The 18,752-nt window shown below is 37.0% G+C and overlaps 1 protein-coding gene across 1 annotated transcript; it reads right to left on the bottom strand.

Moving 5' to 3' along the window:
• Positions 1-3,580: 3,580 nt before the first annotated feature.
• Positions 3,581-9,222, bottom strand: LOC108117286 (myophilin). Its single transcript, XM_017229640.2, has 3 exons — positions 9,106-9,222; positions 4,146-4,466; positions 3,581-3,996 (listed from the first exon to the last, which is right to left on the bottom strand). Exons 1-3 carry the CDS (start codon positions 9,109-9,111, stop codon positions 3,814-3,816), a joined length of 510 nt encoding a protein of 169 aa, XP_017085129.1. The 5' UTR covers positions 9,112-9,222; the 3' UTR covers positions 3,581-3,813.
• Positions 9,223-18,752: the final 9,530 nt, after the last annotated feature.

The following is an 18,752-nucleotide window of genomic DNA, read 5'->3' as shown; positions in this document are numbered from 1 at the left end:
CCAAAGCCCTGCAGAAAACTCGAACTGGGATTAGCTGTGGCTAAGTGTTGCAGGTGGGTGGAGAAAAAACCAGAACCAGAGTCACGGCCAAAAGCTGATTACAAACCCGCACAGGCACTCAACTGAGTACCGCTCCATTCCCCGTGCCAAAATGTGGGTATTCCCGCAGTGGCAGGTGAATTTTTGTGCGCTTTGTAACAAGTCAATTTGTACTGTGAGTTCACGCAGTTTATGCTCGGCACAAATCATTTTCCACTGCATCCTCCGGCGGCCAACGGAGGAGAAGAAGCAGGAGCAGAGAGAGAGCTACGGAGGATCCTGCATCTTAATGACCGCCGCCCGGAGCAACTATCCGCATAAATATGAAGTAAGCTCCCAAGCAGCGCGTGTGTGTGTTTAGCGCAAGCAATCGAGCAGCTGCACTAAGTCTGTTAGCTTGTTTGTAATTCAGGACTTACATACCCTGTAAAGGAAACTTAGACATGAAGTATGGCTGGTTGACACTTTTCGAGAGGTTTTTTAGGATTTTTTTCATGTACTTTAGAAAATATCTTAAAACTAAATAGACAAGTAAACGAATTCCTTTTTTGTGGTTACACGTTGTGGTTACAAATTAAAGTTCGCAAGAAAAGTACTTACAGAAATTTTTTGTTTAAAAACCAAAAGTAATCCAACAATTTGTAATAGTTACCTTAAGACTTTAAAGTTTCCATCAAATTCCTGCTTATCCTGCTTAATACCTCTAAAACTACAGAGAACCAAATATTCTATGCATAATTTACCATTTGTTATTCGGTTAGCTGCTGTCCGGTTTTGGGGCTTTGTTATTACGCCTCTCAACTGGCATTTGTCGGAGTCTGCTTTGCCGTGCTCCGCTTGGTTTCGTTTCGTTTACGGATTCGGATTCGGGATCCGATGCTGTTTCTGTTGCTGCTTTGGCTTGTTTATGATTGCAGCAAGCGGTTTGGCAGCAATTATTGTTTTCCGAGGGGAACAGAGAGGGCAGTCCGGCACTCGGAAGGAGAAACGAAGACCTAATGCGCTTGGTTTTAGTGTCATTTGCCACGATGCTTTGTTTACTGTCGCTCTGTTCTCCCAGCTCCCAGCTCTGTGAATTTGAGCATGAAATATGCTTGAAGTGACCGAAAAGTTGGACTTCCGAAAACGAGCGGAACTCGCTCAAGAGCCCCAGGCACACCTTGAATGTTTTGGGTTCACCTTCAGCCATTTGAGAAATTTATGCCCAATATCAACTCTTTCATTTAGTTACTTAACCGCAGTCAGTTGAGGGGACGGACGATAGCCTGGCGAATCCAGCCACTGCAATGCAGCTATAAATTGTTGCAAAGTTTCAGCAATTAGGTAGAAATATGTTGTACAACTTGGCCCGGTGAAACCGAACTAAAACGAAGCTAAACTTGGCCGACAGCAAAATAAATGCGCTTGCATGTTCAGGCCAAATAATAATAAAGAAAATCGTAGCTACCGCTGTTGAAATGCACTCTATTCCCATGGCTTTTTGATTTAAAGGAAGCTATTGTACATAATTAGGATAAATTAGTTGTAGTATAATTTTAAATATTAAATAAATATTAAACAGACAAAACCAACCTCAGATATCCTCGAAATAATATTTTACTAAAGAGAATCATTTGGAATTCAAATCATTGGCCACCAAAAATGCTAAAGAAATCAAATAATGAATCATAAAATCACAAAAAGCAAAAATAACATAATTGATATTATGAAATATAATCGCATTCCATTTACGAGCAATTACACAAATTAGAGGGCAAAAAATGAGAGGGAAAACATAGAAATCATTTCTATTGGGTCGCAAAATAAATAATAATCCTAATACCTATTCAGGGAAAAATCGCGGCCAAGGGAAAATAAGGAACAAAAAAAAAACGTAGAATGCGGAATAAGAAAGCATTCAGCCAGCTATAAATACAAATGACAATAAATTGTCATTTTGACCACAATAAATATAAATTAAATAAATTCAATGAAACAGGAACAACAACAAAAAACACACAAATAAGGTACCCACCCACCCAATGGAATGCATAAGCTGCAGAAAAACCCAAAACCAAAATGAAATAAAGAGACAAGAACAGCAAACGACTAAAAAGGGAAAGTCAACAATTGTCATTGTCAACTGTGCTTGTATGGTTGCCAATAAATTGCATTATTAGAGTATACTTTTCTGCTGAAGCGTGTCAGTGTGGGTGTGCTGTATGCTCATGTGGGCTGCAAAAGTATTTGTAATACAATCAGCATTGCTGAAAGGGAATTTCCCCCTGTTTCTATGACCATGGCCCCTAGTTCGCAGTGGGTATGCTGACATGCGTGTTTGTTACAGCAATTGTCAACATAAATAAAATTAAATTAATGGAGTAAGGAACGCACACGCATAAACACCAAACACACACACACACACACACACTCACGCATATGCTCAGTCTGGCTGTCAGTTGACTGTCAAAGTGACCATTTCATTTAATACTAACACACTGGCAGCAGTCGCTTTGTCTGGCCTTTGTGTTTTTGTTTTTGTGCCCTCGACAAGTGGAAATTAAACACGCACCCAACATACATACACCCGCACATACACCCACACCATCTAACGTACCATTTCCGTTTTGGCTGATCATTGGCATAAGCAAACACACACGCAAATATTCAGAAATATAAACACACTCACACACACACACGGCTGTACAGTAAGCCATTCTCCATTTTGACTGTCTGTCTGATAAGTTTTTCTTTCTTTTTTTTTTGAATGTTTGTTCGCTGGCCATCATTATATTCGCAGTTCGTTTCCTGTGGTTTTCACCGATTTTCGTCTGCCTTCTTTTATTTCTTCTTTATTTTGTGCTGCTCTTTTGTCCGTATCATGGCCAAGGAGAGATAAACGTTTGTCCTGGTTGCAGCTTATAGGTACCGAAGGTAACGATTACACTGACAGTAATATATGAAGCTTTAAATCAGTTTTTACAAATTTACATATGACAATGTCCACTTTTCTGCAATTTGTTAGATTCAATTTGAAAAGAAAGTATTGAAAGAAATCCTGAGAAATGTCTTATGATTATCTCCCCAGTTTTCCTAAGTGTATAAAAAATCAAACAGCCTTCCAAGGCTTTTTTCCCTGCTCACCTGGTTCTTTGTCTCTAAGTCTCTATAGACATACACACACATACACTTTCTCGCACAGATAGAAATACAAATGGCCTTGACATTTCTTATGCTTATCGCTGTCAGTGCAGGCGTTGAAATTGTAATTTGTGTAATCTCAGGTGGACCAGGCATGGTGGAAAAGCAACAGCCTAGGCATTCGAGGGAGCTACTATGTACATCCTCCATTGGCAGAGAAATAAAGGTGTCTCATGCGAGGTGAGCTGGAAATGGCCCCCCTTCCTTTCCTTTTGGAATGGTTGAATGGGGAGGAGGGTAAACCACTTAAACCGCTCGACTAACTGCCGACAGTCGCACAACTTGGCCCGCTAATTAACAACAACATAATGCTAATCCACGCACAGACTGTGGGGGAGGAACGGGAAACAACAACTTGACATTTATATTAAAATTAATTAATTTATTTGTTTCATATTATATAAATTACATTTAGAGCTTGGCACTGCTTAAATCATACGCCAGAACGCACGAGATACAAAATCCATTTTTTTGGTTTGGTTTGAACTAATTAGATTTCGGTGTTTTGTGTGTGTGTGTGTATGAGAGTGTTGTGTTTTCCTTTCCTAGGATTTATTTTTGTATGTTGTGTTTGGGGGGTGGTGCTATCTCGTCTTACATGTGACGGGTGTTGCTGAAACCACCGTGTCCGGCCTGGGAGGCGCCCTTGTTGAAGCCCATCTGCAGGTTCAGTTCACCCTCGTGGGCGCGCAGCTGCTCCTCGGTAAAGGTGCGCTCGTTCTTCTCGGCCATCTTGGGTCCCAGGGTGGGGCCGGTGAATTCTGGGTGCTTTTGCGTCTTTTGAAGAGGAAACAATTATTAGGGAGGCTAATTTGAAGTACTATAATCTTAATCTAGAAATCTTAAATCTCATTTTGACATGTTTTTCCTAAAAGCTCAGGATGAACTGGTAAGTTATCTGAATTATTCTTTTAAAAAATACTTACGATGCGTCCAAGGGCGTAGAGGGAGAGGGTGACCTGGGGGATGTTGCGACGCTCGAACAGATCAGCCGTCTGGAAGATCTCCTCCTCGGGGACACCGTACTTTTTGACTGCTGCCTGGAAGCGCTGGATGTTCTCCATCAGCTGGAAGTTAGTGCCGCGCTCCTGGATCTTCTTCACCGAACCGGGGGCCAACTTATTGGCCAGCTTGCACAGCCAGATGCCGTCCTTAAGGATATCTTCATACTGTCCGCTGGGAACCTTCTCACCAAGGACGGCGAACACCCAGTTAAGGACTTCCTGTTCCTGTTCCTTGTTGCGTGGCTACCAAAGGAAAATGGGAAAAAGTAGATGTAGGCGGTTGAAATAGGATAGCTGCTGTTAAGTGCCAGGCAAATCAATTTGCTGTAATCGTAGACAATTGCAGGACAAACAAGGCCAGCCGACGGGTCATGAAATTGTCTTAAGAACAAATAGGCTAAATCCCCGGCACAGATTGCCCGAGAGTTCAAAGGTCAAAGGGCATGAGGGTGAAGGGAGCTTAGGGCCTTGCGTGTGATTCCATTTGGAAAATGTCCCAAATCAAAGAAGATAGCAGTATGGAACTCCTGAAGGGGCCTGTAGGCCCTCGAAATAGATTCATTTTCCAATTAATTAATTTTGATTCCAACACCGCGAGTCCAGTCGAGCATTTTATGGGACAGTTGACAGGAAAGCCACTAACTGTTTTAATTGGAATTTACGTGAAGGCAATAAATTTAGTCTTGGGTCAATTGCCATCCCGCAGTTCATTCAACCAAACTGAATTGTGGGCTTTAAATTTGATTAGTGCTAAAGAAAAATCACCCAACTTCCGACTCATTGACGCCCTCCCCACGCAAATACACGCACAGAGAAATCTAATTGACCCGTGGAACAAGTATTGCTAATTAAAAACAATGCTAAATCTGCGCATAAAATATTCATTCGATGTTTTTAGCGGCAGTTGCTTATACGCAACAACTGCCCAACTGAAATATTTTCGTAATTGAAATCCGATGCTTATATGCATCCTAGGCTCATTAATATTTCGCGCATTTCTGCTAATTTATCGTGCATTGTTCATGCTGATTTTTATTTTATTTTTACTGCTTTGCTGGCCAATTGCGGCTTTTTGTTTGTACATTTTAAGCTGTCATTTGATTTGTGGCCGCCCGTTCAGGATTTTTTTTTTTTTTTTGCTTTTTTTTTATTTTTTGGTCGAAAACCGAAATGCCCGCAAAATGTCAAATTGCACACAAAGTGCAAGCATTAAAAAATAATAACATTCAATACCAAGAACATAAAGAAGGGGTGGCTATATTTTGTTGCCGAACATATAATTTTTAACAATTTAATTTTGCCAACATTGTATTTGTCTTTTTACCACTGAAGGGTAAAAGGGTATTATAGTTTTTGGATTAATAAATTTCCAAGTATTTATGAGTCAAAGAAAAATGTAAAAAAAAACCTTTTGGCAAAAATATTTATTTTTAGAAAATTATTTTAGTAACACCTATGTAATAAAATTAAAACGGAGCTCCACAAAAATATTATTTGCCATAAAGACTTTTCTTGTGTTAAAAATACTCCTAAAATTGTCCTGAATTTCTCCTAGTTCAAATCATAATGCCAGGGTATTAACTCTTTCATTTTTTAACTATCCAACTTGATATTTTGTTACTTTTGCAATTTTATTAGCTGTTTATTTATTGTTATTGTTTGAGTGCAACACAACAGTCTGTTGCACACGCACACTCATGGCCACCGCTGCATTTTCATATTTCGAGTAGGGAAATTATTTATTTATTTAAAGTATGTATTTATGCGTAAATATATGCGTATATTTATGGATAAAAATTGAGCTTGGAGCTGCAACCGAGCCAACGGCACGCTTTAATGGCAACCAATGAGCCGAGGGGATTTTAATGAATTGTACGTCAATTTGCATTCGCAATTGCTTCAATTCCAATTCGATTTCGTAGCCGAGTTTATTTCTCCTCTTCTGCTCTTTTTTTATTATATTTTTCATTTTATTTTCAGGTGTTTTTTTTAATTGAATGTACAAACAAACCAGGAATTGTTGTTATAGTTGTTGTTGATCTTCTGATAGAATTGCATTTCACGTTTGGCTCTTGGCTCTGTTTTCTCATTATTAATTGGTTTATCTGGTTGGCCGCTTGACAGTTGGTTTTTCTCTCTGTATTCTGGCCGTTCTCAGTGCGCTGCATTAAAAAATCATTTTATAGGTGATGAACAGCTAAGTGATATCGATTGTGGTCAGCCAGTTTCAATGCTGGCAGTTAATTTCAGTCTGACGCTCTGCAAATGAAATGCGGCTAAGGGAAATAATTCGGAGTTCTTTAAAAAGTTAAAGAAGAAAAATTCGGAGAATGTATATGGATAATGAAATTCCTGAAGAAATTAATTTTTAAAAACTTCATGGCCTTAAAAATGTTTAATAAATAGTATAAGTTTTAAGTCCGTTCTGTAGTGGTTTATTTTATAAACCAAATCATTAAGGTTAAATAAGCCCTTAAAGTTTAATCAAACTTTCGATTTCGATTGTTAGATTCTAAAAAATTTTTTTCATTTTCCATAATTATTTCATATTTTTTACTATATTCTTGCACCCTTAAATTTAAATTCATAAATCATTTAATCAAAATTATTTCCAAGCATATTTTTTTGCGTTTCCCTGACCTTCAAATAACCCTCAACTTTGGTGGTTATGATTTTTGTTGTTTGTTTGTCCGAATTGCGGCGCCCTCTTTTTAGTTTGTTTTGCCTTTTTCCGGCTGCTGGCATAAATAAAAATTTTCATTTGCACATAAAGATAAACGCTCATTTTTGCTGCTGTTATTTCAATTTGTCATTTGGCCGGCTGCCAATTGGCGGATGTTGGCCAGCAACATTAACCAAAAAAGCAAGTGAAATGTACATTGTGCCCAAACACACAAGGGGGCTGACAATCACTTGGTTTTTTATATCATTTATTCTTTTTGTACTTCTTGTAAAAAGTTTATATTTTCTTACAGAGGCCGCCATTGTGGCCTTGAAGGGGATTGTAAAAAGCCAGGCTAAGCAATGCAAAAGTGCATTAAAATTTCCCTTGGACTTTATGGTTATGGCCTTTGCATTGTTGCCAAGAAAACGGCAGACGCGCGTCAACAATTTGTTTGGGTTTTTGCCTGATTATTTTTTCGGCGATATTTCGGCTCAACAGCTTGCTTCTCCGCAGCAGCAGACAATCAACGTTGAATTTGTTTGAAAAATATTCCAAATTCTGTTTAAAGCATGAAGTCATCCTTACAGAATTGTTCCATTAAAAATGCAATAAATCAAAACCCGCAAATAGGCATGCATTAATTAAAATATGTCATGCCTTTACCGACAGAAAAAAGGTCACGACTCTTTTTTTTAACAATGCATTGAGTTTTAAATATATAATAAACATATGGCGTTTATTAAGACTAAAAGAAAAAAGTCGAAACTGCTCATATTAAATGCACATTTGCACCATTGAAAGAATTTATCACATGTTAATTTGTAAACACAAATTGAAAAGTTTTTATAGCAAAACTTGTCACCAAGTCAGTGGGAATTAATTATAACTTAACAAAAAAAAAGAACTCAAATGTATCAAAGTGCAAAGGAGAAAAAACACGGTGATGCCCCTAAAGACAAAGTTCATCATCACCCATAATTCAACAAATAATTCACTTTAATTAAGAACAAAGTTATGCCCCAGCGGCTGTGAATGTCTGTCGCAAAAACTTGCCAGCCTTTATATATTGAGAGACAAATGTCAACAGCGGAAAATTTGCAAATTAATTATGAATCGAAAGTGCAAAAGGAATACCGAATGTGCCAAATAATAAAATAATAGCTTATGCATGAAAAGTGTAATTTGTTTGTATTCAAATTTGTTAAGTCCTGTGCGCTGAGTGATTTGCGACCGAATTGAGGTCGATTTCGGTGGAAACACATATATAGCTGGTTAACTACTGGCCAGGCAGCAGGGCCCAAGGGCATTTTTTGTCATCCCTCGGCCAGACTGTCAACTAAGTGATTTTTTATTTTAATATATACAGAAACAAAAACAACGGGGCGTGGTGGAAAATAAATGGCACAAATACACGATATATGAGAGAATGAATTATGATCTGGCAGCTGCTGTGAGTGGGCGTAGTTGAAAAAAAAATATATATTCGGCCCGGAAAATTCTATAAAGGCCCTCTGGCAGGATCTGGTGATTATGGTCGCCATACACAATACTTGTCTCTCGGCCAACTGTTAATTGACTATTTAAATATTTAATCAATTTAAGAAATTTTTAATTAAATCGCCCGCGCTGTTTGCAATTAAATATTTTGTCTTTTAATTGCTTATTTAATTATAAATACATATAAACATTGATTGCTTTATGTATGCTGATTGGTTGATACACATGAGTACTATATATAAATATATATATATATTATATATATATATACTGACATAAATCAACTGGAAATTTATTGTTTTAATAAGCAGTTTCACATTAAATGAATATGCTGATATTTTTCACTTTTTCCAAAAATATATTTCATATTTATTTAGCACTTTTTATTCGCTTCACTTTAATTTGTTGATTTCCTCTTTTGTTTCATTTTATTTGATACCAAAGCGCCAATTAATTGATTGAGTATATTCATCAGTACGTGACTTTTTGTACTTGCCAGGATTTCATAATTTTGCTTTATAAACAATAATAATTTATTTGTTCTCTTTTTCTTTAAAACTGCCACACATTCGTGCTCTTTTCACTTTGGAAATGTAATCGGATACGGAAAATTCAAGTTCAGGGAAATGTGTTAGAGTGATACTTGTTTTAGGGAAAGATTAAAATATTAACTACAAATAAAATCTAGCCAGGACTTCCTTGTTTATCCTTGAAACTTACAGCCATTGTGTTATTTATTTGGTTTGGTTTGGGAAATGCAAATTAGTGTGTGGCGCGTTTGAAACACAAATTTCAACTGACGCAGGTTTGTTGAAACAGTTTTCCATTTAGCCTAAGAGCCGCAAGATAATTTACGAAAATGCTGAAAATGTTTTTAGGTTAGGCTAATGCCGCTGCCGCTGCCTACGTCGACGTCGACGTCAGCAGACAGATATAGATTTGCCCGATGCCAAAATCGCCCGAAATAAACGACCAGTGTGGGAACAGGATAGAGGGGGCGGGCAATAACAAATTTAGATGCCAAACAGCGACGGCGGAAACACTCTGTGACGTCACTTAGGGGTAAGTTGGAGGGAAAGCAAAAGGGGAAAAAAAACTGAAAATGATCTCAGACAGAAGTGTGCCAGATATCTACTATTGAAGTCATTTCCCTTTCGCTTTCATGGTTGGCAGAACAAATTTCAAGCAATTTGCCAGCAATTATGCTAAGTCAAAAGCTCATACTTGTATCTTAAAGATACATATTTGCGTGGGCTGCTTGCATACCTCAAACTAATTCCATTGGGTAATTAGCGCAGATCACTTGCTATTTTTAGACTTTTCCATCGTTTTTTTCCTATTTTTTTCCTTCAGATGAAAATACCCTTGAAACTAAAATCAATTTGTAATCACATTTAAAACTTTTACTCATATGACAAAGTTTTGTACGCAAATAATTTGGCTAAAAGCAAACGCCACACACAACACAACAAAGTTGAAGCTTTCATTTGTTTATTATTCGCTGCACTATGCCAAAGAGTAATTAAATTACCTAGCCAAACGTTGGGCCAAGTTCAAGTTTAAGTTTTCACAGGCAAGGTGGTTGGCTGGTGCCTCCTGAAATCTCTTCAAAATAAACATAAACAAATTTTAGATATATCTTTTCACACCTGAAGAACATAAATCTGTGAAATGCTGACATTTGTGGCTGGGCGTGACTATCTCTAAGTTTTATTAAGTTGCTCTGTAAAATCTGTACATTTGATTGATTTTATAAAATTCGAATTATTTGCTTCAAATCATAAATTCACTTTGGTTTAATTAATTGCATTTTATATATATAAACGAGTAAATCAAATGGGAAATAGAAATCTTTGAAAAACCTCAGCCTTGTGGCATATTCACGCTTCATCTAAAACCGCTCAATGAATTTTTCTCACCCAACCGAATAAATAATTTTCGTATTTATTTATTTCACACACGCAGCAGTTAAACAAAATGCTTGAATTTGAAAATTTATGGATAAACGAACTTCACCATGAACTGTGCATGGCTTGTGTGTGTGTCTATGGAAAGTCCTCGATGAAAAGTGTGAAGGCAGTGGCGGTGGTGGCGGCAGTACAAACAAAACACCTACGGGAAATAAGCAAAAACAGCTGCCAAGGCTGCAATCAAAATTAATTGAGCAACTCAGAGCTCAGTGTCAAGATGTGCGTGTGATTGTGATTGTGGACATCTATTTATTTGTGCCTGTGTGGTTGTATGGCACTGAGTCTATGTCAAAGTGAAGGCATTGGCGTGGGCGTCCATCCCCACCGAAACGAACACATCGACCTACAAAAAGTGGCCCAAAGTCTTAGCATTTGCTGCCAAGATCTGGCAATCGAAATCGTTTTGTGTAAAAAGCATCCGAATTATGAGAACATGAAGAGGGAGTGGGCATTCTCTATGGTAGGATTACAAGATCGAATTGGAAATTCCCTTCTTTCCTTATCTTCTTTGTTAATTTTGTTTATTATAAACTTCTTTTTTATGATATAAATACATTCAAGAATAATGCACAAATATTGTATTATTATTAACAATTTATTTTGTCAAAAAATGATTCATCTTTTTTCTAAAAGCTTTTTAGCAAACTCAAACATTTGCAATGCAACTTACGAAACTACTTAATAATTTCCATCTACTTGTTTCCATCAACTTGTTTAAAAAACACCTTTAAATCAACTTAGCAAACATTCAATAAAATAAATAATTAGGTTTATGAAAATATTTTCTCCTATATTGTATAAAACTTTGTTTACGATTTTCGTTTTGTAAAATTTCCAATCATTTTGTTATTGTTTTTCTTTCATCGCGGTCCCAAGTCAATAAAATGAAATACTTCTGGTGGCCGCAAAGGGCATCAAAGACTAGGCGGCTGGCTATCACTTTTGTTTTTTAGCCAAGACAACGGGCCAACTGTTGCGCATAAATAAGCAACAGAGAATGGGCTTTAAAGAAAAACAGTTTGAATATCTGAAAGAAAAACAGAGCTAAGAAGCTTTGTGGCTGGAAGAATACTTGTCGATAATTATGTTCAAGGCAGACAACATACAACTGGAGGTCAATATTGTATATATATATATACAGTGTATATCTGGACACATCCCGTAATTCTTATTAGCCAAAAGATTGGATTTCAGACCAACATCCTTTGTCCATTCACTCTCTTTGCTTTTTATCCCCAACCACTTAACTGGGCTAATTAATTCTTTGCGCTTGGTTTGTTCAGAATTTCTTTTATTTATTCACGGAATTTTCCGATAATTTTCCCATAGACATGGGATTCCTTTGAATTAAAGCAAATATTAAATTTTATCTGTCAGAAATTTAAAGGTTTGCTTGCGCTCAATATATTACACTTTTAAATTGAATTACGGGAAAACGAGCAATTTAATTAAATTGATTGGCGTACTGTGAGCAGTGGCAGTAGTTGTTAGTCTGCCATTAGCTTTAGTTTCGGTTGAACAAAGTGAAAACAATTTTACGATAATTAGAAACAAACATGCAGTGAATAAAATGAAGTAATTAATTATGCATATTGCCATTAAGGGTGCAACGATGCTTGGTGGCAAGCACAATGAAAAATATATATATATAATAAAGTTTCCACTTATCTGCATCCCACCCCAGTTGATATATAAGGAGTGCTTATTCTTTGTTTCTGAAAAATGCCAACAACTGAAAACCCCAAAGCTCAACATTTTCCATTTGCTTTATCTCGGGACAGGGTCGTAAATGAATTTTATATGCAAAATAAGTGAAATGTACATTTGGTTTTGCAGCATTTTGTATTACACATTTCGAGTTTTTTTGGTTTGGGTTTCTTGGTCTCAAGTTATCCATATCCCTTATCCCACAAAGATTGCTGTTTACAAGGAGTCAACAGACATGTAGAAACGATTATTCCTGCTTTATGTGCCATCGAGGCCATTAAAAGATTGAAGTTTCAAGTTGGAGCTTCATGGATAAGCCATAAATGAATTTCGCCCCCCTTGCCAGCTGTAAAATAAAAATAAATTCTTTCGTTCAAAAAGGTTGATTGTCCTAGTTGCTCGACTCCAAAGATTATTCTCGTGCATCTTTTGTTTATGGTATAAAAAATAAAACTATATATATTCCCCTCGTTTCCCATGCAGCTAGAAATTTATCTTTGGCCGGCGCCAACGAATGCTAAACAAACAATTTTCAATTTAAATAATTCTTTTTGCATATCTTGAACACTGTTTGCCACATCTTCTTCTAGGATAGATGAATAGATATTAAAAAAAGTTAAAAGAAAACGAAAATATGGCAACGGACGAAAGGAAATGTGAAAAAATATTCTAGCCGCGGGCATTAAAAGGCAACACGCAAACAATTTGCGATATAAACTCATAAAAATGCACAAATTTATATACAAAAAAAATACTCAGAGTTTATTTCCACTACATGCAGTGTTGTTCAGCTGATATTATTTTTTTTGCTATTCGGTTGCTATCTTTACGGAGCAGCATATTTTACCCCAGGCCTGTTTACTAATAAGCCAGCCCACTAGCAACCAACCCGCCCACCAATTGCCTCCCAATTTGAATTGTAGATTCAGCTCACATTTGGTGTGCAACGTGTGCAGCGTGTAAACAGTTTGTGGATATCTGTTTCTCCTATTAGTAAACATTTGTATTTCTCTATTCTCAGTTCAGAGTATTTTCCCATCGAATTTGCCACTCATTTCCGGTAGGCGTTTTTGTTCGTATATATATGTGTGGGTGTGGGATCTGGCCAAGTCTTCGTCAGCCTGGCTAGGACCTATTATTATTTTTTTCTAGATTTTTTTTGTATTGTATTCTGGCACAAATTTAATGACAGCCAACATGTGTTGCGCATCGACTTTGGGCTCATTGAATGCCTTCTATTTCTGAATAAAAGTGGGGATGTGTGGTGTGTTTTTTGTGTTGTGCATATTTTATATGTGGCTAATTTTTCCAACAGTTTGTTATGTGTTTTGTTTTTTTTTTTTTTTGACATTTTACGTTCTCTGACTTTTTCGACATTTATTGTGTTGAACTGTCTAGATGATATTTTTAAGAGGTGGTTTATTTATTATTCTACTGGTGTTGATCCGAAAGCAAATAAAGTCACTAAAAAAATATATTGTATCAACTTTAATGGGTGTGTTTAATATTTTTATAAATTTGTAAGAAAAAATATAAAATATTTCATTTTAAAAGGAAAGTTTTAACTCTGATTTATGTGTATTTCTTTTGTTTTTGATTTATTCTTTTGTTTACATTTAAACATAAATTTCTTTAATTTTGAAAAGATTTAGTTCAACATGAAACAAAGTTTCGTCTGTGTTTACTGACAAAATATTTTCAGCCAATAAAAAAGACTATAAAATTGTTTATATGGTAAATTGAATGGGAAATTTTGGGGTTTTGTTAATGGTTTTACGTATCTATAGATTTTCATTATTTTCATCTAAACAAGTTTTAATATCTGTGTAAATATGTGATGACCTCAAAATACTTAAAAAAAGTATTAATATTTAATGCAAATTTCTTTAGTTTTCCTTTAAGATTTATCCTCAATTCCGAAAACGTTTAATTTTGCGTAAAATATATCTCAGATGCTGTTTGGGTTTGTGTTTATAGCAGAGTGTATAAATATTTGGGAGGAAAATCAACTAACACGAGTGCATACAAACAAATCGAAAAGGACTGACACATACACTTACAAACGCTGGATGGTAATGCGTTTGTTTGTATGTAAATGCAAATGAAATTTTCTTGTCTTCCTTGCAAGCAAGTGCATTAAAACATGCATGAGCCATCTTTTCCACCTCCAGCATCTTGTGTGTGTTTGAGTGTGTATCTTTGTAATCACTTTATTTTGCATATGTGAACTGAGTTAAGTGTATGAGGGAGCACATGTGTGCCTCTCTTGTTCATGTGTGTGTGTGTGTGAGTAAATAAATTGCAAAAATATTTTAAAGGTTGCCACAGCCACGTCGCTCTCAGATTCTCTGGGCAAACACACACACGCAGTGTACCTAGAGAGGAAAGGTTGTCAGTAAATGAAATAAAACTAAAGCAGAAAGGCGGGAAATTGAGGAAAACTCGGGCACAAGACGTTGAGCGGCATAAACTTGCTCAAGGATTTGTAAAATTTATCGTAGACATCATTATGCGACAATTTCTCTAGCTTACACCCACGCTTCACGATGTCCTGCAGCTGATGTTGCTCCTGTCCTGGCAACATCCTGGCAACAGCAGCTGCAACATGAGAGCGCTGCTCGTGTGTTTGAGCTGGAATTTTTGCATTTCACGTTTTACATTGGCAAAATCGCTTTTAAAATGCAAAAAATCCAACAAAATGGCATAGAAAAAATAACGAAAACATAGGGATATATCCAACTAAATTATTCAAAACACAAGCAAGCCATGATGTATGGCAAAAGACAAGAAACTAAAAAGCGAAATTGCTGCCGGAGAACGGAGTGTCCCTGGCAGATTACATTATTCCCCTAATTGATTGTGCTGGATTAAACTTTAGCCAGCAAATTGCAGTCTGCACTGCTTGCATGTTGCCCGAACTGCTTGCACGGCAAATACGGCATGATTGACTTTCAAATTGCTTGCATACTTTCAGGCACTCGAAGCAATTTTGAACGCTATGTAAGCAAAAAGCTTAAAATTGTTTAATTTCAAAATAAATATTTTTAGTTTGTTTAATGAGTTTAAAGTAAATTTAAACTAAAATATGAATATGGTTTTAACTAAATATGAACGTTTAATAATTTCATATAATATTAAAGAGACGCTGTAAAGGTAAAATTATCCTATATTGAAAGGTAAAAAAAATTAAGATTAAAAATGAACTTTAATATAAACTGCAAATACTTAATACTTACGTAAGGCAAATAATTCATTAAATAAAATCGATTTAAATAATAATAAGATTATAATAACTTTACACTTTTAAGCCTGTAGAAAAATAAGATTACTGCAAATCCACCGAAAACTGATTATTTGAGTTTGTTGTTAATAAAATCCATCAGAAAAATTTGAAACTTTTTCAGCCATATATGACAACCTCTTACTTATTTAACTTGAAACATTCGGAAGGCCCATTAGAGCAATTACGGAGATAATTTGCGAACATATCAATAACCATCCAGAGCAGACTCCAGACTTCACCTACTTTTTTGAGGGGAGAAAGCAGAGAAAGCCATTAAGCAAATAAAGTTCCGTAGAGTGAATACGGATGGCAGACAAACCGCACAACATTATCCGATGGTCCTTCGGTGGGATCCCTACTCAGCCCATGACAGCCATAAAAACGTGCAAAATGAATCATTATAAATAACAATAAACGGGACGTAAGCCATATTTTAGGCATAATAGCTAATAAAACACACACCAAAGTGGCCAGCCGACCGAAGAGGAGGGCAATCCAAGTCCAGGTCTACAAGTCCTGGTCCAATTCCAAGTCCAAGAATGCCTTGGAATCATGCAAGCCTAACAGAAACGACGTGTCCATGTCCGACTACATTTAAAATGATAAAGGCAGGCCGAAAACAGACAGTTGGTAAGGGAGGAATAAATAAAAAAACAACAAAAAAAGGTTGCCTTGCTTCAACCATAAAGCCAAAAGAGTCCACCAAAATGGAAAACAAAAGCTGAGGAAAACGAAAAGCAGGCCTGATTCTCGGGCTCATTCAGGCGGCGAATTCTGCACCTTTCACCTTCATGGACAGATAGACGAAGAAAAGCGAAAAGCCGAAGGGGCTGGGGAAAGCAGAGGAAAAGCAGAGAGAGAGGCGGTCAGCGGCTGTTTGCTCGTATATTTCACGCTCGAACGTCTTTGGGGTCACACAAATCCGATTTACATGCAAATAAATAAAATTCATGTCGAACTTCGAGTTGCAGACAATAAATTTTTGAGTGCGCTTCACTTGCCGGAGCAAAAAGCATGAAAGGAATCGCAAAAAAGGAGAAATGTAACCGAATGAAATGCTGAAACTGAAACGGAGTGAAACAGACCAACCGCTTGAGAATCGCCTTTTAGTGTATGTGTGTGTGTGTGTGTGTGTATTCCCATCAAGCTGATTTTTCGCTCCCCTTTTTTTTTTGCCTTGAATTTTTCCTGCAAGGACTACGCGCTGTGAAATTGTATTTATAATGAATCCAATGTGATATGCCGATTTTCCACTTCTCTGGCTTACAAGCCGAGCACTTGACATTCGTGGAAATGAAACACGAAAAATTGCGCCAGGCATTCCTAGACTTCAATTTAAACTTTTGCCGTTGGCTGCAATTTATGCAAAACCATTTCAATAAACTCATCAAATTCCCTGGACGGCATCCCGAATTGATGCGCTTAATTTTACGGTAATAAAATGCATAGCCAAGGCAGATGTAATAAAATCATAAAAATGTCAAATGCGAAGAAACTACAGCAACTAATAATAAAAGCAAATAACGGACAGAGTCTTCATGTCCACAAAAAGCGATTACATTTTGATACCCCTTTATGTGCATGTTATAGTTACTTTACAGATTTTCTTAACTACACACTAAAGTGTTTGTTTTCATTTAAGGTGTCTAAATGAAGTGAAAGTTTATCTATCATCTTTGCTTTTAGGGTATAGCCTCGTCGTTGCCTGAATGCATTGACATACTTTATGGTTGTTTTATTATTTTAAAACCTTCTGAGTCACTGGGAGCAACGAAGGAGAAATTTCTCCGCTGTCATTTGTTGTTGCCGCTGCTCTTGTATAGGTGAGCTGTGCGCCCCGCCCACTGCCCATTGCCTCCCCCGCAATGTTGTGATGAGAATGTAAATTACCCGGAAAATGCGACATATATACGTTTACAGCAACAGTAACAGCAACAACATCAGCATCGGCAAGGACAACTAGCAAGGCTACACTTTTCAAATGAAAATCGTCCTGAAAATTTATAGATTCCAGGTATATTTAATGATTTTTTTTTATAAGCAATACTTTTAATTTATTTCCAAATCATTCTTCTAAAACTATCAAATTCAGTTTACTGCTACTACCATGACTTAAAAATTGTCTTATTTATTATAAGTAAAAAATTAACTTTTTTCTCTCTGTAGCAGAAAAGAAAAAGGATGGGTGATGGGGAGGTAAATTCGGGGCGTGGTTGTTGCCACAAATGGCTCCCGCTGTCAACTAAAGTGTAAAAAAATGGCAAGTTGAGCGTTGAAAGCAGCGGAAGCCGTCCCCACAATGCAAGTGGAGCAGATGCCATGGGACGTAAGTGGGTGAAGCATGCTGCAGGGGAGGAGAAGAAGCTGGGCGTGGTTGAAGGCTGATGCGGGGGATTGGGGTATTGTCGTGGGGTTGAAGAAGCAGAAAGCAGGCGGAGGTCGAGGTCCTGGTCTTGGCTCCTGGTCGTTGCTCACCATCCTGACAGCAGACAACAATGTAACATAATGGCGGTAACATTGAGTGCCTACATAAGTCCTTTTAATTTGAATATTTTACGGTGGCAACTTAGGTGCCTGCCACACTCTCCCTTCCCCTTACATCCTTCTACTTTTCCCCAAAACGAACACACACACACAGCCAGGTGTGTGTCAAATTCATGTGCTTGTGTGTGATTTAAGGAGCCATTGAAGAAAACTTGCCGACTGAATTGTGCCTAAAATGTGAGAGAGAGAAAGAGCGAAAAATAAAGAAAAGACATGAAGAAAAAAAAATCCCTCAGCACGTGTTGTAATTGTCGAGTGTCAACGCGGAAGTGTACGTGTGTCACCATCAGCCGGAAACGGAAATGGCAACAATATGCCCTGCTACCGAAATGAAAAATTAAAGTTATCGCCGTGTCATTAATGGCAATGTCAGCCAGGATTTTTCCAGGCTTTCTTTCTATGCCAACCGTACGATACGGTTTTATCGCGGGTTTATCCGTGTGACCCTTGACACCGCTGACTGTTAAGCCTCGTGTTTGTCTAGGCTGTTAACGCGATAGATAGGCATGTCTTGCAGCCTGTCGAAGCGGGCTTAACATTTCCCAGGAGGGCCAAGTCAACTTACAAGCCGCAATTTAGAAGTTCAACACCACAACCTGGCGGCCATAAAGCTTCCCCTGACTTAGTATGTGACATGTGAGCAATAGGGTAGAATTTTTATTTTAAAAGAAAAATGTTGGGTTTTCTGTATTTTCAAAAATTATTTTCATGTGAGCGAATGTTCGTTTAAATTTTAATTTTTAAATACAAAATATTGTATTTATGTTTTGATGGCATTTGACTTTAGTCATGCAAATTCTGGTATTCGATTAAAATATTATAAAATATTGAAACGTTAATTCCACAAGTTTTCTCTTTGCTGA

The sequence above is a fragment of the Drosophila eugracilis genome, unplaced genomic scaffold, assembly GCF_018153835.1.
Source record: "Drosophila eugracilis isolate 14026-0451.02 unplaced genomic scaffold, ASM1815383v1 contig_440, whole genome shotgun sequence".
Taxonomy (NCBI): domain Eukaryota; kingdom Metazoa; phylum Arthropoda; class Insecta; order Diptera; family Drosophilidae; genus Drosophila; species Drosophila eugracilis.
Note: the sequence above shows the minus strand (reverse complement) of the source record. Positions and strands in the feature narration are given on the sequence as shown.

Bases quoted from the DNA above. Each gene is read 5' to 3' on its own strand.
- LOC108117286 (XM_017229640.2), bottom strand. The intron at 3,997-4,145 runs GTAAGTATTTTT...CCTCTTCAAAAG, and splicing joins TCTACGCCCTTGGACGCATC to ACGCAAAAGCACCCAGAATT.